Source organism: Anolis sagrei, chromosome 6, assembly GCF_037176765.1.
Source record: "Anolis sagrei isolate rAnoSag1 chromosome 6, rAnoSag1.mat, whole genome shotgun sequence".
Taxonomy (NCBI): Eukaryota; Metazoa; Chordata; class Lepidosauria; order Squamata; family Dactyloidae; genus Anolis; species Anolis sagrei.
The window spans coordinates 130,938,964-130,961,960 of NC_090026.1; the positions used below are offsets into that span (position 1 = coordinate 130,938,964).

Below are 22,997 nucleotides of genomic sequence, written 5' to 3' on the forward strand. Positions count from 1 at the left end.
AGGAGGGAAAAGCCAGCCTCCATCTCTCTTTCGCTTTAAAGCAGGGTCAGGATCCCTACAACCCACAGGTTTCAATGGGGCCCCTTGAAGTTATTTGATGGACTTCTCACCAACCTGGGAAGCCCAGGCATCAAGAACAGTTATCCAGGGAGATGCACCCACCATCTCTTTGTTCATTCTTAAGAGCCGCATTCAGAGCTGGAAGAGACCCCAAGGACCACCCAGCCCCTTCTCCAGGAAAGAAGACCCAAGATATATTGAAGTATAATTCTTGTGTGAGATACTCTTTCCACATTATCCCTGTTCCTGGTGCCAGATTTTCTGTGCCAGAAGCCATGTGCAGCAGCACATGCACCTGAACAGCTGTGGCCATTTCCGCCAGGAGCGCCTGCTTTCCACGGTGCTGAAGGAAGACGTCTCTGCCTTCCTGTTGCGCTTGTTGTCATCCTTTGAGCTAATAACTCCAATCATTGTGACACTCTTTTCCAGTGGCGTGGAAACATGTCCTCTTCAGTGCGGTCTAGACAGCACGGAATGGGTTTTGTAACATGTCCCCCTCCCTGTGAGCAGTCTCCTCCCGGTCTGGGCCGGTCAGTTGCCACCTCTCACTCCCCCCAGCCCCTTCTTGACCTTCTGCTCCTCAGGTGCCTCCTCGGTGCATTGGGTGAGTCTCTCTGCAAGGTTGGCTTGCTGTGCCACCTAGTCAGCTGCAAAGAGACTTGTCAGGAAGAGCTGGCTTGATTCAAATGCCATTTGCAGGGATTCAGCTGTGGCTCCAAAGGCTCCGCAGTGCTGCCTGCGAGTCCCTGGAAGGAGGGAGGAAGAACGGAGGCACGGAGGGGTCACCAACCCGCTTGACCCCTTCCTTTGGCTCTGCAACGGCATGGGAAAGGTTGGGCGCCTCCCGCCCTGTCTCTCCCCGCGGACTTGGCTTTGCCTCTCGGTGACATGAGAAAAGCAGCGGCGTTAACGCAGCCGAGCGTGAAGGGAGATGCTGCGCTGAACGTGGCTGAAGTGACAGCGGCTCCGGAGGAGATGGCAGGAGAGAAGGGCCCACAAGATGCTTTCTGGGCAAGGCAGGAATCGCGTCTGAGGCAGCACTGCAGCAAGGCGGTCAAAGCTCCCCAGTCATGAAATGGCCTGAGCTGCATCTGGCCATCTTGCCTCCTTCCCAAGGGGAAGACGACACCAGGGGAAGCCCCAAGACCACACTTGAATGAGGCCACCGGGGTCTTTTTCATTCCTGTACCTTCTATGTTTTGAAGACCGACCCTTTGTCACTACCAAATACAGGATTTTCAGTCTTGTCCTGCAATGTAGGAACTCTTGTCCTCCTTTGCCTCAGGCAGCAGCAGCAAATATAGCTTTCATATGGATGAAAATGTGGACCAGGTTCACCAGGCCTGCTCCTAGTTTCTTAATGCATGCCATTTTGTGAGAGGATCCGAGTTCTGACGATTTCATGCACTTAAGAACAACCAGAGCTGCCATCTTTCAATGTACAGCCTGTTGCACAGCAAGCAGATTCTATTCAACATCCCAAGCAAAAGACACACAGGCAAGAGGAAAAAATGAACAGAAAAATCTTTACTCTTAATAGCAGAGATGGAACCTAAACTTGCAATGTTGCATACAAAAAACAAACAGTGCAACAAACATACATAATGCTAAGAAACATAGAATATGCCATTTTCATCTTCAGTCAAATGAGAGAGCAAAACATAAACCTTGAGTAAATAGCTATTCCACCGTAGCCTCCTTCAGAGCAGCATAACAGCTTCTCCAAACTGCTCTCCTGAGCAAAGCCTTTGAGTATAAAGCTCCTCAGAGCAAAAGCTGAACTGTATTCTAAAACCCATACAGTTATACCCCACTGGGTGTGGCCCAAGCTTGCTGGTTGACCTACATTACCAGCTGCACATAATAATTATCATCATAAGGTAATTAGAATAAGGCATCTTCATCTTCAATCAAAAAAGAGAGCAAAACATAAACCTTGAGTAAATAGTTATTCCACCATAGTCTCCTTCAGAGTAGCATAACAGCTTCTCCAAACTGCTCTCCTGAGGAAAGCCTTTGAGTATAGAGCTCCACAGAGCAAAAGCTCAACTGTATTCTAAAACCCATACAGTTATACCCCACCGGGTGTACCCCAAGCTTGCTGGTTGACCTACATTACCAGCTGCACATAATAATTACCATCATAAGGTAATTAGAATAAGGCATCTTCATCTTCAATCAAAAGAAAGAGCAAAACATAAACCTTGAGTAAATAGCTATTCCACCGTAGCCTCCTTCAGAGCAGCATAACAGCTTCTCCAAACTGCTCTCCTGAGCAAAGCCTTTGAGCATAGAGCTCCTCAGAGCAAAAGCTGAACTGTATTCTAAAACCCATACAGTTATACCCCACCGGGTGTGGCCCAAGCTTGCTGGTTGACCTACATTACCAGCTGCACATAATAATTATCATCATAAGGTAATTAGAATAAGGCATCTTCATCTTCAATCAAAAAAGAGAGCAAAACATAAACCTTGAGTAAATAGTTATTCCACCATAGTCTCCTTCAGAGTAGCATAACAGCTTCTCCAAACTGCTCTCCTGAGGAAAGCCTTTGAGTATAGAGCTCCACAGAGCAAAAGCTCAACTGTATTCTAAAACCCATACAGTTATACCCCACCGGGTGTACCCCAAGCTTGCTGGTTGACCTACATTACCAGCTGCACATAATAATTACCATCATAAGGTAATTAGAATAAGGCATCTTCATCTTCAATCAAAAGAAAGAGCAAAACATAAACCTTGAGTAAATAGCTATTCCACCGTAGCCTCCTTCAGAGCAGCATAACAGCTTCTCCAAACTGCTCTCCTGAGCAAAGCCTTTGAGCATAGAGCTCCTCAGAGCAAAAGCTGAACTGTATTCTAAAACCCATACAGTTATACCCCACCGGGTGTGGCCCAAGCTTGCTGGTTGACCTACATTACCAGCTGCACATAATAATTACCATCATAAGGTTTTTCTTCAACACACACACACACACACTTGGTCCTGCTACGACTTACTGTAACACTGCCTGCCCTTCCCATTTCCAGGGTTAGGGGCACATTCCCTTATGAAAGTGGGGGGAAACGCATACAGAAAAGAGGATCTTTTTTAAACCTGAGAGGAATATTTAGAACAGTGTTTCTCATCCTGGAATTTGGGACCGGGGGGGGCAAGAGGGCGTCTGAGGGGTCACCAGAGACCATTATAAAACACTGTATTTTCTGTTGGTCATGGGGGTTCTGTGTGGGAAGTTTGGCCCAATTCTATCGTTGGTGGGGTTCAGAATGCTCTTTGATTGTAGGTTAACTATACATCTCGGCAACTACAACTCCCAAATGTCAAGGTCTATTTCCCCCAAACCCCACCAGTGTTCACATTTGGGTATATTGTGTATTCGTGCCAAGTTTGGTCCAGATCCAAATGCTCTCTGGATGTAAGTGAACTACAACTCTAAAACTCAGGGTCAATGCCCACCAAACCCTTCCAGTATTTTCTGTTGGTCATGGGAGAACTGTGTGCCAGGTTTGCTTCAATTCCATCATTGGTGTAGTTCAGAATATTCTTTGATTGTAGGTGAACCATACATCCCATCAACTTCAACTCCCAGATGACAAAATCAATCCCTCCCCACCCCATCGGTATCCATATTTGGGCGTATTGGATATTTGTGCTGAATTTGGTCCAATAAATAAAATTACATCCTGCATATCAGATATTTACATTATGATTCTTAATTGGAGTAAGATTACAATTATGAAGTAACGACGCAAATAATTTTATGATTGGGGGTCACCACAACATAAGGAACTGTATTAAGGGGTCGTGGCGTTAGGAAGGTTGAGAACCACTGATCTAGAACCTCTGGTGGTGTATTTATGGGCATCCTCCTTGAGTCACTATATTGGGAGAAGGGCGAGATAAAAACAAAACAAGTAAATTAATACTAATCAAATCCACAAATTCAGTGGGGTGGTTATAGGCCAGGGATAGGCGAGAGGTCCAAAATCATTTGGCCTCCCCTATGTTTCGGAGCTGGATCTCCCAGTGTTTTCCAGCAGCGGCTTTTTGACTATGACTACTGGGAGTTGCAATCTGAAGCACAAATCTGTCCCTCGACCTTGACTATCCATTGAGCAGTTTTGCATGCTTTCTTTGGGAAAAATGAGTCCTGGTCAGTCCACAGATATATAAACCCATTTTTCCTACTTCCAACAGACCTCACTCCCTCTGAGGATGCTTGCCATAGATGCAGGCAAAACATCAGGAGAAAAATTGCCTCCAGAACATGGCCATATAGCCCGGAAAAAGCTACAACAACCCAATGAGTCCTGTGTTTACAGATTTATCTCTGTGTTCAGGAACCCCGTATTATGCCCAAAGCGGCCATAGCATGACTTTTGAATGCCTTGTTGTAGGTGACAGCGCTCACCTGAGAATGGACAGAGCACAGGGCAGTCTGTGTGCGGCTGTGGCTGCGAAGGGCAAGGCGTGCGTGTTTTGCCCAACTGGGCTGGCGCTTGGCAGGTGGCTAATGGCAAGGAGAGGAAGGGGCCATCTGGCTGTCCAGGTTGGGAGGACTTTGCAGGACTTTGTGGAGATTTGCTCCTAATTGGATGAGGAGGGTGCTGGGCCTCCTCCAGAGCTGGGCCCTCATCGAGCTGCAAAGGATTCCCTTTCAGGCTTTCCTTCCCCAAAGGAAGGAACCAGCCAGATTCGCCTCCCTTCTGAGTGGCACGAGCCTTTTCTGCCTCCATATCACTCTGCTTCTGCCACTGCAGAAATCTCACAGGAGCATTTCGGGTTCTCAGTTGTCTGTCTCTTTGCTTTTCCTGGCAAAAGCGCAACTTTGTTTTGATGTGGGAATTATCCATAAGTTTGTTATGTAATGTTTAGATTTCCAAGCCTTTTATTCTTTCAGGAGTTTAGGGCTGCAGCTTCCTTCAGATGTAGCTGTGGCAGCAACCGACAGAGAAGAGAATGGGAACTGCAATCCAGCAATACCTGAGATGTTCCTGTTTGCTTTGGGGAGACCAAGATTTGAACCTCCCTTTAGCTATAGAAAATCCCAGGGTGGCTTTAGGCAAGTCACACTTTCTCAACCTTAGAGGAAGTTCAAGGAAGACCTCATAACACTCAAGATATTTATTTATCGTGTCAGGGGCAACCAGACCATTGTATTATATTTCTAACAGAACAAAACAAACAAACAGACAAAACACAAAGTTTACAAGCTTGGTAATTGATTAAATGTCCTTTGACCAGTACCTGGCCACTTGGAGTGCTTCCGGTGTTGCCGCAAGAAGATCCTCCCTTGTGCATGTGGCAGGCCTCAGGTTGCATTGCAGCAGGTGGTCTGTGGTTTGTTCTTCGCACTCACATGTTGTGGACTCCACTTTTTGGCCCCATTTCTTGAGGTTGGCTCTGCATCTCATGGTGCCAGAGCGCAGTCTGTTCAGTGCCTTCCAAGTCGCCCAGTCTTCTGTGTGCCCAGGGGGGAGTCTCTCATTTGGTATTGGCCATTGGTGGAGGTTCTGGGTTTGAGCCTGCCACTTTTGGACTCTCGCTTGCTGAGGTGTTCCAGCGAGTGTCTCTGTAGATCTTAGAAAACTATTTCTTGATTTAAGTTGTTGATGTGCTGGCTGATACCCAAACAAGGGATGAGCTGGAGATGTCTCTGCCTTGATCCTTTCACTGTTGGCTGCTACTTCCTGGCAGATGTCAGGTGGTGCAATACCAGCTAAGCAGTGTAATTTCTCCAGTGGTGTAGGGCGCAGACACCCTGTGATAATGCGGCATGTCTCATTAAGAGCCACATCCACTGTTTTAGTGTGGTGAGATGTGTTCCACACTGGGCATGCGTACTCAGCAGCAGAGTAGCATAGCGCAAGGGCAGATGTCTTCACTGTGTCTGGTTGTGATCCCCAGGTTGTGCCAGTCAGCTTTCGTATGATATTGTTTCTAGCACCCACTTTTTGCTTGATATTCAGGCAGTGCTCAAGATCAGTTCAGTGGAGTGATTTGAATGTTGGATTAAGACATCCTAGCTTCTCACGTCCCCATCTACACTGCCATATAAAATCCAGATTATCGGCTTTGAACTGGATTAAATGGCAGTGTAAACTCATACTATGCAGTTCGAAACAGATAATGTGGATGTCGATGATCTGCATCGGGATTAAATGGCAGTGTAGAAGGGAGGTGAGAAGCTAGGAAAACCCACGAGTGACCTTGGGCAAGTCACACACTCTCAGCTTCAGAGGAAGACAATGGTAACCCCCTTTGAAGAAATCTTCCCAGGAAAACCTTAGTATAGTATAAGACCCAGTGTAGTGTGATGGCTTCTGCATTGGACTAGGCTTCTGGGAGCAAGCACAGGAATTAGTTGGATAACCCTGTACAAACTACCTTTTCCCAGTCTAAAAGGAAAGCGATTGAAGGTCTCCCCTAAAGGAACGGTCAAGAAAACCTAATTTTTATAGCTACTGTGGTGCCATGGCTTCCGTATTCGGCTACGGCTTTATGGTTTGCATCCTCAGTGAGCTCAAGGAAACCCTCTGAGTATGACCTAAAGGACGTCACACTCTCTCAGCTCCAGAGAATCATAGAATCGAAAGAGTTGGAAGAGACTTCATGGGCCATCCAGTCCAACCCCATTCTGCCAAGAAGCAGGAATATTGCATTCAAATCACCCCTGATAGATGGCCATCCAGCCCCTGTTTAAAAGCTTCCAAAGAAGGAGCCTCCACCACACTCCGGGGCAGAGAGTTCCACTGCTGAACGGCTCTCCCAGTCAGGAAGTTCTTCCTCATGTTCAGATGGAATCTCCTCTCTTGTAGTTTGAAGCCATTGCTCCATTGCGTCCTAGTCTCCAAGGAAGCAGAAAACAAGCTTGCTCCCTCCTCCTCTCTGTGGCTTCCTCTCACATATTTATACATGGCTATCATATCTCCTCTCAGCCTTCTCTTCTTCAGGCTAAACATGCCCAGCTCCTTAAGCCGCTCCTCATAGGGCTTGTTTTCCAGACCCTTGATCATTTGAGTTGCCCTCCTCTGGACACATTCCAGCTTGTCAATATCTCTCTTGAACTGTGGTGCCCAGAATTGGACACAATATTCCAGGTAAAGTGGTCTAACCAGAGCAGAATAGAGCATGGGGAGCATTACTTCCCTGGATCTAGACACTAGACTCCTATTGACGCAGGCCAAAATCCCATTGGCTTTTTTTGCCGCCACATCACATTCCTGGCTCATGTTCAACTTCTTCCCCACGAGGACTCCAAGATCTTTTTCACACGTCCTGCTCTCGAGCCAGGCATCATCCCCCATTCTGTATCTTTGCATTTCGTTTGTCCTTCCAAAGTGGAGTATCTTGCATTTGTCACTGTTAAACTTCATTTTTTTAGAAAGGCAAGAGCAATCCTCCTCCAAAGAAATCTTGCCAGGAAAACTCTAGGGAAGGTTTGTAAGTTGATACCACTTTGAAGGCACACAGATCTTGCCTGCCACTCCCACCCCATGCAAGGACTATCTCTAATCCCTATCACAGGTGTCCAGTTTGCCTGGGGTCACCCATCACTGCAACACCGATGCTTAAAACCCAGCTGTGTGCAAAGTAGCACACACCGGAATCGGTTGTGAAGGGTGTCCGGCAGCGTGCCGGAGCTCTCCGGCGGGGGAACCAGTGGCACCCCAACAGCCTCCTTGAGCTGCCCAGGCTTCTTTCTCCTGCCAGCAGAAGACACTCAAGCCTGTTCCAGCGCCTGGTAGCAGCTCCTCGGAGCCATGTTTTATTTAGGAGCCATGAATATTTGAAGCTCGCCGGCGCAGCCTTGGCATGCCACTTAGTCTGCTTTATGTCCCAGCGTTGTTGGTCTTATGAAAGAGAGCCTCGCTGGCTACGTGAGGCATCCAGAAGATGCTGATGGAGGATCCCTTCTCTGCCGGTCAGAGAAATGACCCAAGGTGTAGATTGGAGGGGCAAAGGGGGGGTCATTTCTCTGGCCATCCCTTTGACCAGTAGTGAAATAGATTTCCGTGGTAGAGAAAAACGATGGAAATACACTCAGCAGGCGGAGTCGGAAGCTTGGGACTAAATTAGCTGCTGCGCTTAATTATTCAGTGCCTGGCTCTGCAGTTCGGTTGGTCTCCCGGGGAGGAGAGGATGCAGGAAAGGGCCGATTCGGGGGCCTGGCTAGACAAGCCCTGGCAATTCTAGGCTGAAACAATCAGAGGATCATGTCTCTAAATCAAGGGAAGTTATGGTCCCACTCTCTTCTTCTGCTTCGGTCAGACCTCTCCTGGAATGACCCTGTGTCCAGTTGTGGGCAAGGCTATTCAAGAAGGAGTGACTTGAGAAACTGCAAGTCGCTTCTGGTGTGAAAGAATTGGCCACCTGCAGAGACATTGCCCAGGGGATGCCCGGATGTTTGGTATTTTACCATCTTGTGGGAGGCTTCTCTCATGGCCCTGTATGGGAAGCTAGAGCTGACAGAGGAAGCTCACCCTGCTCCCTGGATTTGAACCGCCGACCTTTCAGTCAGCATTTCAGCCAGAACAAGGGTTTAACCCATTGTACCACCTCAAGGACATTGACAAGGTGAAAGGTGTTTGGAAAGGCCACCAAAATAGTCAAACGTCTGGAAGCTCTATGAGCCTCCACTACACTCCGGGGCAGAGAGTTCCACTGCTGAACGGTTCTCACAGTCAGGAAGTTCTCCCTAATGTTCAGATGGAATCTCCTCTCTTGTAGTTTGAAGCCATTGTTCCCTTGCGTCCTATTCTCCAGGGAAGGAGAAAACAAGCCTGCTCCCTCCTCCCTATGACTTCCTCTCACATATTTATACATGGCCCTCATTAGTCTCCTCTCAGCCTTCTCTTCTTCGGGCTAAACATGCCCAGCTATTGAAGCCGCTCCTCATAGGTCTTGTTCTCCAGGCCCTTGGTCATTTTAGTTGCCCTTCTCTGGACACAGTCCAGCTTGTCAACACTCTACAGTGTAGATGCCATCATGACCAGAAGGCAAGAGTGAAATCACATTCAGTCGTACTTCTTTGAGCCCTTTGGGAGTCCCTTTAGGGAGATGGTAGCAGGGCATAAATCAAGTGTATTTCTATTGATTTAACCCTTTCTCTCTGGGCTTTCTCCCTTGGGGTTGACCTCTTTCCCCCTGGAAGACCCGTGAGAGCTTGCCAAGAGTGCTTGTTTACATTCGGGCAGGTCACCAGACGTGCGTTCATCTTTCTGGCCGGTGTTGAGATATTCCCAGCGGGACAGGAGGGATTCTTGGCAGGGAAAGGCTTTGGCCTCCTTGAGAGTCATGCCAGCATTCATTGATGGAGAATGAGAACTATGCCCTGTAAGCCTCCCGCCCCAGAGGCTTAACACATGAGGAGCCTTCCAAGGAATGCCTCCTTTGGGGACACGGTTGGTTTGGAGGTGGGATGTAAATATTGAGGGATGTATTTGAAGAACCAGAGCAATGTACAGCGTTCTCTGATCTACCGTCAGGTTTGTCTTGATGGCTTTGGGAGCAGTTGTAAGGCAGAAGGGGGGCTGTTGCATGGACATGCCTTAAATAAATGAAGCGTACAAAACATCAGAAACACTCAACACAGGATGGTTTGAAGGCTCCCCTCGGACCTTCTCCACTTCGGGATCGGAAGATGCTAATTGAGGGAAACAGTCAATAAATGTGTTGGGATGGTCTCCAGGACCCTATCCTTGCCCAGACCCCCCCCCCAAACATGCCTGTGTCATGCAACATAGGCATGTTTCATAGCATGGTTTCAGAGGGATAGCAGAGGATGTGGAAGGCTCTTTCAGTGCCTCTCGCAGCAGCAAACCTTTCCACCTTCCTCCTGAAACATCTGCCAGGGTTTTGTTTTTTTCTCTCCTTCCCTCGGAAAGCGTTCCCTTCCCTTATGTAGGTCACGCTTTGCTGTGGGTCCTCCCCCCCCCCCCCCTTTTGCTCTAACCTCTCTGAGTTTTCAGCTCTATTTGCCTCTTCCTCCCCAAGAGCATCGAGGCTTTGTTTTTGTTGTCGGTCTTGCCGGCTGGGATGCCCAAACCCTTACTTAATCCGTGCGGTTTGTGTGTGTGCTTCCCTCTTCCTCCCCTTTTTCTGGGCTTTTCTCCTTCCTCTTTTTCTTCTTCTTCTTCTTCCCCTGGATCGTCTCTGCTGCATTATTTGTCAGGTTGAAAGCGGCTGTGATTGGAGAGTCGCCTGCAAGCATCTCTTGCCTTTAACAGATCGTCACGTCTCCTCTGCAAGAATAATGTTAGCGGGAAGATGGGAAGCCATTTTCTTGGCCGCCAAGATTGCCGGTCTGCAAAGGGGCGAGCGGAAAGCGGGCACAATGGCCAGCCCAAGGCAGAGGCAGCAAAGCATCTCCCAAGACGGTTTAGCATTTACTCCCATTCTCTTCTTGAAGGGAAACGGCATCATACATGCCTTGGAGAGCAACATTTTTGGAGCGTTCCACAGGCATCCTTCTACAGCAGTGTTTCTCAACCTGGGGGTCGGGACCCCTGGGGGGGTCGCGAGGGGGTTGCAGAGGGGTCGCCAAAGACCGTCAGAAAACTCAGTATTTTCTGTTGGTCACGGAGTACTATGTCCACAGTGCTCTCTGGATGTAGGTGAACTACAACTCCCAAACTCATGGTCAATGCTCAGCAAACCCTTCCAGTATTTTCTGTTGGTCATGGGGGTTCTGTGTGCCAAGTTTGGTTCCACTCCATCGTTGGCAGAGTTCAGAGTACTCTTTGTTTGGAGGTGAATTATAAATCCCAGCAACTACAACTCCCAAATGTCAAGGTCTATTTTATCCAAACTCCACCAGTGTTCACATTTGGGCATATTGGGTATTCGTGCCAAGTTTGGTCTAGATCCATCACTGAGTCCACAGAGCTCTCTGGATGTAGGTGAACTACAACTCCAGAACTCAAGGTCCATGCTCAGCAAACCCTTCCAGTATTTTCTGTTCGTTGTGGGAGTTCTGTGTGCCAAGTTTGGTTCCATTCCATCGTTGCTGGAGTTCAGAAAGCTCTTTGATGGTAGGTGAACTATAAATCCCAGCAACTACCACTCCCAAGTGGCAAAATCAATGTCCCTCTAACCCACCAGTATTCAAATTAGAGCTCATTAGGTATTTGGTCCAGTGAATGAAAATACATCTTTCCTATCAGATATTTACATTACGATTCACAAAATGACAGTTATGAAGTAGTAACAAAAATGATGTTATGCTTGGGGGTCACCACAACAGGAGGAACTGTATTAAGGGGTCACGGCATTAGGAATGTTGAGAACCACTGTTCTACAGGATCCCTGTAAACACAGTGGAAACAAAGGCCTTCTACATGTGCCCAGTTCTCCCTCTGCTAGACTGTCCAAGTTGGCTTCAGGTCATTTAGCACGGCACGTTTCTAATTTTTATTGACTTGGCGACTGTCGGGAGTATTGATTCGACTATAAACCTTATGGTGAAATGCTTCTCTCCAGATTTGGAAAACATATACTACAGCCAGTTCTTTGCAAATATTTACACACGGGCATTTGAAGTCCTTGAGATTATGTGGGCCTCTAATGCCCAATGCTCTTAGTTCTCCAACAGAGACATTTTCAAAGAGTTGCTGTGAGATTTCCATGCTGTCTGGCCATGTTCCAGTAGCATTCTCTCCTGACGTTCTGCCCACGTCTATGGCAGGCATCCCCAGAGGTTGTGAGGTCTGTTGGGGTTTATATACCTGTGGAATGATGTCCAGGGTGGGAGAAAGAGCTCTAGTCTGTCTCCCAACAAAGGATTCCCTCAGGCAGGAAGCTGCCAGTCTTTGAAGCTGCAAAGCCATTCAATGCTAATCAAGATGGACAATGGCAACATTCACACTTGCCTCAAGCAGAGAAGAGTTCTTTCTTCCATCCTGCAGATATATAAACCTCACTTGCCTAGTTTCTAACAGACCTCACAACCTCTGAGGATGCCTGCCAAATACGTGGGCGAAACGTCTGGAGAGAATGCTTCTGGAACATGGCCAGACAGCATGGAAATCTCACAGCAACTCTTTGAAAATGTCTCTGTTAGAGAACTAAGAGCATTGGGCATTAGAGGCACACATAATCTCAAGGACTTCAAATGCCCGTGTGTAAATATTTGCAAAGAACTGGCTGTAGTATATGTTTTCCAAATCTGGAGAGAAGCATTTCACCATAAGGTTTATAGTCGAATCAATACTCCCAACAGTCGCCAAGTCAATAAAAATTAGAAACGTGCCGTGCTAAATGACCTGAAGCCAACTTTGATGGTCTAACAGAGGGAGAACTGGGCACAAGTAGAAGGTGCCCTAAATTGGGAAGGTTTGGGGGGCACAAAGGTCCCATTAGTGACAAGGAAGGGCTTTGGGGAGCAGGGCTACGTCCTGTCATTCTCACTTAAATGCTATTCTCCTCTTTCTCGCTGGGACACAGTGGAATAATGAATTATAAAAAATGGATTCCACCAAAACATGATGAAGAATGTATTGTCGAAGGCTGTCATGGCCAATCACTGGGTTGTTGTAGGTTTTTTAGGGTATATGGCCATGTTCTAGAAGCATTCTCTCCTGACGTTTCGCCTGCATCTATTCAGGCCTCAGAAGTTGTGAGGTCTGTTGGAGTTTATATACCTGTGGAATGATGTCCAGGGTGGGAGAAAGAACTCTTGTCAGTTTCCCAACAAAGGATTCCCCCAGGCAGGAAGCTGCCAGTATTTGAAGCTGCAAGGCCATTCAGTGCTAATCAAGATGGTCAATGGCAACATTCACACTTGCCTCAAGCAGAGGCGAGTTCTTTCTCCCACCCTGGACAGTCCACAGATATATAAACCTCACTTGTCTAGTTTTTAACAGACCTCACAACCTCTGAGAATGTATTGTTGAAGGCTTTCATGGCCGGAATCACTGGGTTGTTGTAGGTTTTTCGGGCTGTATGGCCATGTTCCAGAAGCATTCTCTCCTGAAGTTTCGCCAGGCATCCTCAGAGGTTGCAAAGTCTGATGAAGAACCTCCTGACAGAGCTATTTGATAGAGGAATATGCTGCTACCTGGGAATCCTATGGAATCTTTTTCTTTGGAGGTCTTTAAGCAGAGGCTGGATGGCCATCTATCAGGAGGATTTTGCTTGTGTTTTTTGCCTGGTAGGATGGGACCAGACTGGTCTGGGTGTCTCTTGCTCTTTCTTGACTCTATGATTCCATGGAATTGTTTTTGACCTTGGGACAATCTTTAGATGCCCGGCCGCCCCTCTGTTGTCCAGGAGACAGAAGTGGGCCCCACCTGCACCTCCCGTCTTGGTGTGGCTTTATGTTAAGCTGGCTTGGATGCCAGTGGTCCAACTGGGAAGGGCAGTGGGATGCCTCCCTGGTGGACGGAATCCCCGAAAGCCCAGCTTAGAGCCTGTCCCCGGGTCAAAGAGGCCACCCATCTGCTGCCCATTCCCTTGGGGTCGGCTGGAGTCCCTTGGGTTCAGCTGGGACGATGCCTTGTGAAGTCCCGGTGTCTCAGTTGCACGCAAAGCCGTTCAGGGCAGATGGGGAGCGTTTCCATCCGGAAGGAAGTCTGACCGCCGCTTCCCTTGCCTCTGCGCACAGAGTATATTGGGTTTCAAGGAATAGACAAGATTTGCAGAGCTGACCTCTGTTGCTTGTTGCTATTTCTGGACTGGAAGGGAGAGCGGGAGAGCGAATGAAAAAGTGGCAAAGGAGGGGAAATTCAAGCCTTTGGGGAGCGGAGCGCTCCTCTCAATCAGGAGATAAAGGATTCGAGCAATTAAAGGCAGGACTCCGTGAAGACGGTGGATTTATGGCCCTGCCTTCCATTATTCCTTGCTGGCTATTTCCAGGAGAACGTGACAGATGAGGAGGGCGGCTTTTTTCCAGGGTGTGCATTTCTAATTCTGGAAAGCGGGTCGGCTCTGGCCTTCTGGACCAAGAACAGCCTTGCCCAACGGCCTCTTGACCTTGCCTTTGCCCTCTGGCATCACTCCGCAAGCAGAAGGAAATCAAAACCTCTTTGCACCATTCTCAGGCAAGAAGAACGCCATAGAAGGATCCAACGTAGATAGCGTGAATCTTTGAAACTCCATGGATGACCTTGGACAAGAGACACTCTCTTGGCCTCAAAAGAAAGCAGGAGCAAGCCTCAAGGAAAACCCTCAGATCCTATCAACATGAAAGCCAGCATCATGTAATACTTTGTGTGCTGGACTAGGAGACTGGAAGCCCAACTCAGGCGTAGAAACCCATGGTGTGACCCGTTCTCTTAGCCTAAAAGAAAGACAGTGGAGACCCTATAAAGGCAGCCCCTGCTCTGAGCAACAAATCTTGCCACAGGAACCTAGCGATAGGGTTGTCCTCAAACAGAAATGACTTGAAGGCACACAACAATAGGCTGCATCAGTAGCAGTCTCGTGTCCAGATCGAGGGAAGTCCTAGTCCCACTCTCTTCTTCTGCTTTGCTCAGACCTCACCTGGAAGAACAGCTCTTGTAAAGCAGTACAAGAAGGACAAGCTGAAACGTGTCCAGAGAAAAGTGATGAAAGTAATCATCAAAGGTCCAGAAGTCACAAATCTCTCTGAGGAGCGGCCTAGGGAATGGAAGGATGCTTTGTTGGGAGAAGAGAAGGGGACATGAGAAGCAGGTTCAAATATTGGAGAGGAGGTCTGTAAGTGGCATTGACCGCACAGCAAGGCGGGAAACAGACCGATCACAGCCACCTTAGGCTATAAACTACTTTATTTTACAGCTACTTAACACTCAGCACATCATAAAACTTCTTCCTTCCCGTTCTGTGGTAACATCGTGAACACTCTAACAGTCTGTTATCAGTACTAGTCCACACCTCCTGCATTCCAGAGTGACGTATGACTTAAGTGGTTGAGGGGGGAAAGGAAAGGGCCTGAGGCTGTTAGGAATGGTGGGAGTTGAAGTCCAAAACATGTGGGGGACCCAAGTTGGCCCATGCCTGGACTAGATGGTCCTTCCAACTCTATGAAACTAGATATGTACAGTCTTCTGGAAGGTGAACAGCCAATTCCCAATCTTTAGATATCAGAATACACTATGAAACCTTCAGCTTGCCAGCTTGTCCTTTTGGAAGCATTTCCTCGATGCCGAGATACAGAGATAGCAGAGATGGGGGCCTTTTGTGGGGTCAGCACGTGCTGGAAATTGCAGCCGCCGAACAACCTCGTCGTGCAAGGAAGGAGGAAGCGTTTGCATGTAAAGGATAAGTACGCCAGGCTTCTATCTCTGTCTGCTTATCTGTAGATAGACAGGCATAGATAGATGTATTTCCCAACCCAGGAGCCCGTTTTGCTCTCTCGGAATAAATCATGCAAATTGCCGTTGCCTGCTGTGGTTTTGCAGCTGCCGTCAGACTTTTGCCGAATTGCAGTCCCTTTGACAGAAGCCGGAACGAGGGGAGACTGGATCCACAACCCACCTTCTCTCCCTTGATGTGTGCGGACTGCTGTGATTTGAAAGATTTGGGTGATAAGAGGATAAGAGAGCGGTTTGAGGGGGAAGCAGAAGAATTGCTGCTGCGTGAATACAATCGGAGCTCTCTTTCCAATGTTGCATTGGAAATAGGGATTCGAAAAGTTTATTCTTTGATTGTTACAATTCTCAACCTGCTGTTTTGGACTAGATGGCCTTTGGAGTCCCTTTCCACTCTAGGATACGATGATCTATATGTGTCATCTCTTTCTCTTAATCATCTGTATGGACATCTATCTGTGGCTGGATGGCCATCTGTTAGGAGGGATCGAATTGTGTTTTCCTACCTGAAAGACGCAAGGTCAGACTAGATGGCCTTTGGGATTCCCTTCCACATTAGGATATTATGATCTATATCAATCATTGGGTTGTTGTAAGTTTTTCGAGCTATATGGCCATGTTCTAGAAGCATTCTCTCCCGATGTTTCCCCTGCATCTATGGCAAGCATCCTCAGAGTTGTGAGGTCCTCAGAGGTTGTGAGATTCTCAGCGTTTGTGACCTCACAACCTCTGAGGATGCCTGCCATAGATGCAGGCGAAACATCAGGAGAGAATGCTCCTGAAACATGGCCATATAGCCCGGAAAACCTACAATAACCCAGTGATTCCAGCCATGAAAGCCTTCAACAATTTATCTATCATCTCTTTCTCTTGATCATCTGTATGGGCATCTATCTATGGCTGGGTGGCCATCTGTTGGGAGAGATTGAATTGTGTTTTCCTGCCTGAAGGATGCAGGGTCAGACTAGATGGCCTTTGGGGTTCCCTTCCACTCTAGGATATTATGATCTGTATCAATCATTGGGTTGTTGTAAGTTTCAAGCTATATGGCCATGTTCTAGAAGCATTCTTTCCTGATGTTTCGCTTGCATCTATGGCAAGCATCCTCAGAGGTTGTGAGGTCCTCAGAGGTTGTGAGATCCTCAGAGCTTGTGACCTCACAACCTCTGAGGATGCCTGCCATAGATGCAGGCGAAACGTCAGGAGAGAATGCTTCTAAAGCCAGGTCTTGATTTTTCTTCTCAAAGACAGGAGGGAGGTGGCCATTCTGATGTCTCTGGAGAGAGCGTTCCACGGGCGGGGGGCCACTGATGAGAAGGCCCTGTCCCTCGTCCCCACCAATCATGTTTGCAATGTCAGTAGGGTTGAGAGCAGGGCTTCCCCAGATGATCTTAAGTTTCGTGATGGTTCATACCAGGAGATACATTCAGGCAGATAGTCTGGGCCAGAACCCTTTAGAGCTTTGAAAGGCCACATCATGAGAAGACAGGAAAGCTTGGAGAAAACAATGATGCTGGGAAAATGGAAGGAAAAAGGAAGAGGGGCCGATCAAGGGCAAAGTGGATGAGTGACATCCTTGAAGGGACTGGCTTGACCTTTGAAGGAACTGGGTGTGGCCATGGTCAACAGGGAGCTCTGGCCTGGGCCGGTCCAGGAGGGCACAAAGAGTCAGAAACGACTAAATGAGTAAACAACAACAACCCCAATAGATTACCATTCTTTTCTTTCTTTTTGAAGGACCCATGCCCCAAAATGCAGGATGGGGGGGGGGGGATTGTTCAGTGTACGCAAAAGGAGAGCCTTTCCAGTCCTCAAATGGGAACACCTTACTTGGCAATCCCACGTGTATTGTATGTGAGGCTTTCTCCCAGGCTTCTGACTTTTCATAGAATCATAGTTGGAAGAGACCTCATGGGCCATCCAGTCCAACCCCATTTTGCCAAGAAGCACGAATATTGCATTCAAATCACCCCTGACAGATGGCCATCCAGCCTCTGTTTCAAAGCTTCCAAAGAAGGAGCCTCCACCACACACCAGAGCAGAGAGTTCCACTGCTGAACGGGCTCTCACAGTCAGGAAGTTCTTCCTCATGTTCAGATGGAATCTCCCTTCTTGTAGTTTGAAGCCATTATTCCATTGCGTCCTAGTCTCCAGAGAAGACAGAAAACAAACTTGCTCCCTCCTCCCTCTGGCTTCCTCTCACATATTTATACATGGCTATCATATCTCCTCTCGGCCTTCTCTTCTTCAGGCTAAACATGCCCAGCTCCTTAAGCCGCTCCTCATAGGGCTTGTTCTCCAGACCCTTGATCATTTTAGTTGCCCTCCTCTGGACACATTCCAGCTTGTCAATATCTCTCTTTGGCGTCTCCAGAGTCGGCTCGTTTTCTCTCTCTTGGGGGGGAGGAGAGAAATAGTATTTGGTGCTCACGAGATATGAATTAAACTCTCACCGCAGCAGCAGACAGTCAGTGGGTGTTTGGATTGGCAGGCGGTGGCTTGGCAGGCGGCCCCCGCCCTGTCTGCTTCCCTCCGCATTTCCTTGGCTGGACTTCTCTCCGCAGCACCTTAACGCCTTTTTAATAGATTTCCTCGGCGAGCGAAGGGCCAAGGTGCAAGGGCTGCCGTGCCAAGGGAGGGCCAGGTTTTTTACCGCCTCCGTCCACATTCTGTTCTCCATTACTGGGGCAGAGCCAGGGCGTTTAAATGGATTGGTTGCTCCTGCCAACGTTTTTCTTTCTCTGCCTACGACAAAAATTTGAATAGTATGAATGGAGCCGTGGGCCTGATTCTCACAGGAGGCTTCCATCAGGAACTGTCCCATTTTGGGGGAAAGGTGGGATATACATTAACGTAATGAGAGGATTTTTGATAGATTACTTCTAATGTTCCTTCCTTTCTCCTTGTTTTCCTTGCATCATGCTGCAAGTGAAGAAGCATCAACACTTGTATATGGAGCCATTGGGGACAAGGGGATCCCTGCAAGGCATCTTGGCTGCTTGTTTCCATCTGTTTTCTTCCTGTTAGCCTCCAGGTCATTTCCTCCTGCAATTCCTAACAGCCTACCAGCTTGTTGTAGGTTTTTTTGGACTATATGGCCATGTTCTAGAGGCATTCTCTCCTGACGTTTTACCTGCATCTATGGCAAGTATCCACAGAGGTCGTGAGGTCTGTGGGAACTAGAAAAAAGGGGTATAAAGGATAAGACAAGAGCCACTTCCCTTTGCATCCTCTGTCTATGCTCCCTACACATTTTTACTCTTCTACATTGTGCAGCCTTCTCCAACCATTGCCCCTCTGGTTGGAGCCATCCATACAGTGACCTCCTCCCTCTTTGCTTCTCCCAGGTCAGGCCCTTGGGCCGAGCTCCATGATGGCCGGGCAGCCCCTGCCGGGACGGATCATGCCCAGCGCCACCGCCGGAGCATCCAGCGCCCACCCTGCCAGCAGCAGCAGCAGCTCCGGCAACACCAGCACAGCCAGCTCCGCTTCTGGGACAGCGGCCGGAAACATCCCAGGGCCTCGAGGAGCCATGGCTTCCCCAAACGGCTTGTGTAAGTGTCAATGTGGGTGGGACACAATGTGGGTGGGTTGTTCTACCACAAGCCCTCTCCCAGTGCCATAAAAGGCATAGGTCTCTGTCTTAAAACACACTGCACCCAGTTTCCTGATCAGTGGAGGGCATCTCACTCCAACCCTTTCACCTTCCACACCATAGTCTAAGCATGGACAAACTGGGCATCCTTTTCTCAGTCGTTTGGGGGGGGGGGGCTTCCCCTCCCTTTTCCCTGGCCAGCTAATGAAGCATTGAAATTTAATAGTCTCATCATTACAAGGCAATTAATAAACCCGCTAAAACCTGGCCGGGGGGGGGGGGGGGGGCAGCCAAGTCACCCTGGACAAAGAGGGGATTTGTGAGCAGGAAGTCTGCTGTGGATTCTGGGCCTGTGTGTGGCCTGCAACCCATGGGGCTCATTGTGCAGGGATGTGGAGTGTAGTAGTAGTAGTAGTAGTAGTAGTAGTAGTTTATTCGATGCTTAGACCATAGGTCTTTCACATACAAGTCAAATCAAATAGATAAATACATGGGCACCAGATTATTAAATACAATATAAAATACACAATAAAATCCTATAAATCATTAAAATGTCACATATATCGACGACAAGATGCACCTTTAAAGTACTACATGATGTATAGACTCACACCTGCGTAATTAAAAACCAAGTAAAAGCAAATAGATACAGCATTATTAAAACTACATAAACAGCCACTATTAGTTGAAAGCATCCCCAGCACAGTCAACTGCAATATCAGAGATTATGTTTGCCCGGATTTTCTGTGCTGCCAGGGCAAAAAGAGACACCTTTTGAGTAACCACGGGGTTAGTGTCAGCCAAGAGATAGAAAATCTTTTTGGGCACAGTGTTAGTCTGAAGGAGGTGGAGAATAAACCCCAGGATTTTGGTTCTTGGTTCAGAGGACAGAAAAGCAAATAGTGAGGCAGATCCTCAATTTCCGGGGCCCCGCAAACACATAAACGAAGAGCCAGAGGGGTGCCCGTATATCTGCCATCAATCACTGCTGTGATTGGCTGTGAAGGGATGTGTAGGCTTGTCTAAGTTTTGGAAATGTGAGCCTAGTCAGGTAGATAGCCCTATCATGGTCAAGTTTGTACAGTCTAAACCAGTGGGAGAATTTGGAGTTATTAATGGCCTGCCTATCATGGTGGGCACAATTATTAACAAAATATTCCTGGAGCTTCTCCCTTGAGTTCAAGATAGAAGGCTTATCAGACAGAGTGGGGTGAAATTCCAGCACCTTCTGGTATCTAGTGTTCCAGACTTTGCATTTTACTAGCTGTTCAAAACATCCCTTGTGGGGGTGTATCACCGATTCTTGGCCAGGTTTAGGCTGAGACCTTGGGCACTCCCAGTCTGTGCTCATAGGAGTCCAGCTGAGCATGAGCCAACATTGTCATGCGGCAGCCAAAAAGGCCAAAAATGTTTGCCTCATATGTGTATTGTGATCCGCTCTGAGACCCTCCGGGTAGATAAAGCGGGATATAAATTAAAAAATATATTATTATTATTATTATTATTATTATTATTATTATTATTATTTGAAACACAACAAAATGAGTCCACAGCAGCCACTCTGCTGGCTGTTGTAGTGAATCACACGTCGGACACTTCCCAGGTGTCTAGGACTGTGTGATGTATCAGCGAATAATGTGTGAAAATCCCAGTAAGGCGGCCTTCTGCAGCTGGCAGATGATAATTTTGTCAGCGCCGATTGTGTTTAAGTGCAAGCCAAGGTCTTTAGGCACTGCACCCAGTGTGCCGATCACCATTGGGACCACCTTGACTGTCTTGTGCCAGAGTCTTTGTAGTTTGATTTTTAAATCCTCATATTGTGTCAGCTTTTCCATTATTATTATTATTATTAATAATAATAATAATTATTCCTCCGCAGATCCGCCTCCAGCCCAGCCACCTCCTCCTCCTGCTGACGGGGCCACTCCACCTCCTGCTGCAGCCCCAGCGGCCTCTGCGGCTCCCTGACCGGACCAGCAAGGAGGAGTCTCTCCAAACAGTGCCAGTAGCAACCAAAAAGCCACCCACCCACACCCCCACCCCACCCTTCCTTTCCTGCCCCTTCCTTCCCATGGCTTCCGTTCCACTCCATATGCCACTCACGCAAGGCTTGATGTCCTTGTCCACCTTGTCCACTTTGGAGACGGGGCAGCTGGGACACCTTGCGCCTCGCTCTCCTGCCAAGGACAAAGTCACACCAGACCTGGCATGGCTTCCCTGGGGGGCTTTGCAACTTTACCTCCCTCCTTTCCCCAAGAGGGCAAGGTGGGCACAAAGGTCTACCCCTTGCAGCATCAAAATAGAGGTGGGTCAGGGTGTGGCGGAGGATGAGGGGCTTCCCCAGCATCACATGCACACACACACCCCTTGGTCCTGAGGAATGCTGGCCTGGCCCTCCTTAGCCACTCCACACAGTTAGTCAGTGGAAATACCGACTTCGCCACTCAGGAGCTTTTGGGGAGCAGAGTGATCCATTCCCGCTCTTTTCTGGGAGGAGAAGGAGTGCCTTGTCCTCTTTCTCCTCCCCATCTCTGTTGTCTTTCCAAAGCACAAAACCACTTGCTTTTCTGCCCTTTCTACCCTGTTATGGGATCAAAGTGGAGCAGGGACTGTGTGTGTGGCCGGCTCTCAAAACATGTAAAGGGCTGATTCTGCAAAAGCCAGCCGCTGCTTCCTTTCCGGAAGGGCCCCCATGGGAGCTGTGGGGGGGAACCAGAGCCTTGTCTTCCTCCCGTGTTCATCCTCACACGTCCTCACACATTCCAGCTATCGATGAACAAGGGCAATGGCCTTTGCAGGAGAGAGAGAGTTGCCCGTCTGAGGATCTGTCACTCTTGTCTTTGCCAGGGAGGCTCCTCCGCTATTCCCTGGCTGGTCTTTCTCTCTCCCCTGACTCCGTCCGAGCATCAGGGGAGTTCTCATGCAAAGGCTTCCCCTTGGGCTGGGACCACCCTCTCTGGGCTTACATTCCAGAAAGGGCTCACCTGGAGCCAGATCATGGCTCATTTGCTCTTCCTTCAGGGCAGAAGGGGGTGTGCAGAGGTGGGGCTCCCTTCCCAGCATGCCCAAAGAGGGTCCTGCCATCTGCAACGCTCCAGAGCAAGAGCCCAGACTAGCCTTTACACCTGCTACACCTTTCCATTGCCACCTCCTTACCTGTGCTACCTTTAAGGCCCCCCAAAACCAGCTCAGGCTGCCTGGGGATATGGGGAGCACGAGCAATGTTCGTTCATGCAACTTGGGGCTTGCTCTTTTTCCCACCTCAGGGAACAGAGAAATCTCCATAGGTTGTGGGTTGGGGTCTCCCCTCCTCAAGCGCCCATTGGCTCAGAAAGGAAGCCCCTTCCCCCTTTCCCCTCCCCTTCCCTTTCTGTGGGGCAACTGGGGCTGGAGGTTTCTCCACATGGTCCTGTCTCTCTCTTTCTCTCTCTCGAAACTAATAACCTCAGGTTGTTTTTAGTACGATCCACTTCTTCTTCAGATGCGCACGGTTCTTAGACGGAGAACTCGTCTTTGGTTTTATTTTTATTTTTTCCCCTTTCTCCTTTTTTACTCTACTGTTGATTCTGTCTTGCAGCGTACTATGAATTGTTAACAGGATTGTCTTTCCATTCTGGGGGGGGGGGGAGGCAAGATGACTTTTTTGTTGTTGTTTGGGAAGAGGGAGGGGAGGGGAGGGAGGTCTTGTTCAAGGAATTTTTAAAAGCGAACCCTTTTGTTCCTGCAAAACAGCCACTCAATTTTGTGAAATAAAACATGCGGGTGTTTTCCTTTTTTTTAAAACAACTTAAGCATGTGATGTGTGTCTCTATTGCTGGGCGCGGTGCTTTGGATTCTGGTGAGGCATCGGGATGGCTGGGCTCAGCACAGTTGCCGCCACGCAGAGAAAGAGACCGTGAATTAAACAGGGGGCCCAATCCACTCCTATTGTGTGAAAGAGCTTCCGCCTGCCCTGCCCGATTGTGTCCTTTCCCCACCAGACACAAAGCATACACACAGTGCAGCTCCACACAATGCAGAAGGTCACAGGGAGGACCACAAAAGAGTTGC

The 22,997-nt window shown here is 48.4% G+C and overlaps 1 protein-coding gene across 2 annotated transcripts in view; it reads left to right on the forward strand.

The window, feature by feature from the left end:
* SMARCC1 (SWI/SNF related, matrix associated, actin dependent regulator of chromatin subfamily c member 1) overlaps positions 1-22,733 on the forward strand; it is a 145,318-nt gene extending 122,585 nt beyond the window's left edge. For both annotated transcript variants that reach the window (XM_060782736.2, XM_060782737.2), the window contains exons 27-28: positions 18,700-18,906; positions 20,827-22,733. In XM_060782736.2, coding sequence (XP_060638719.2) covers positions 18,700-18,906; positions 20,827-20,915 — 296 coding nt within the window. In that variant the 3' untranslated portion in view covers positions 20,916-22,733. The remainder of the gene's footprint in view (positions 1-18,699; positions 18,907-20,826) is intronic.
* Positions 22,734-22,997: the final 264 nt, after the last annotated feature.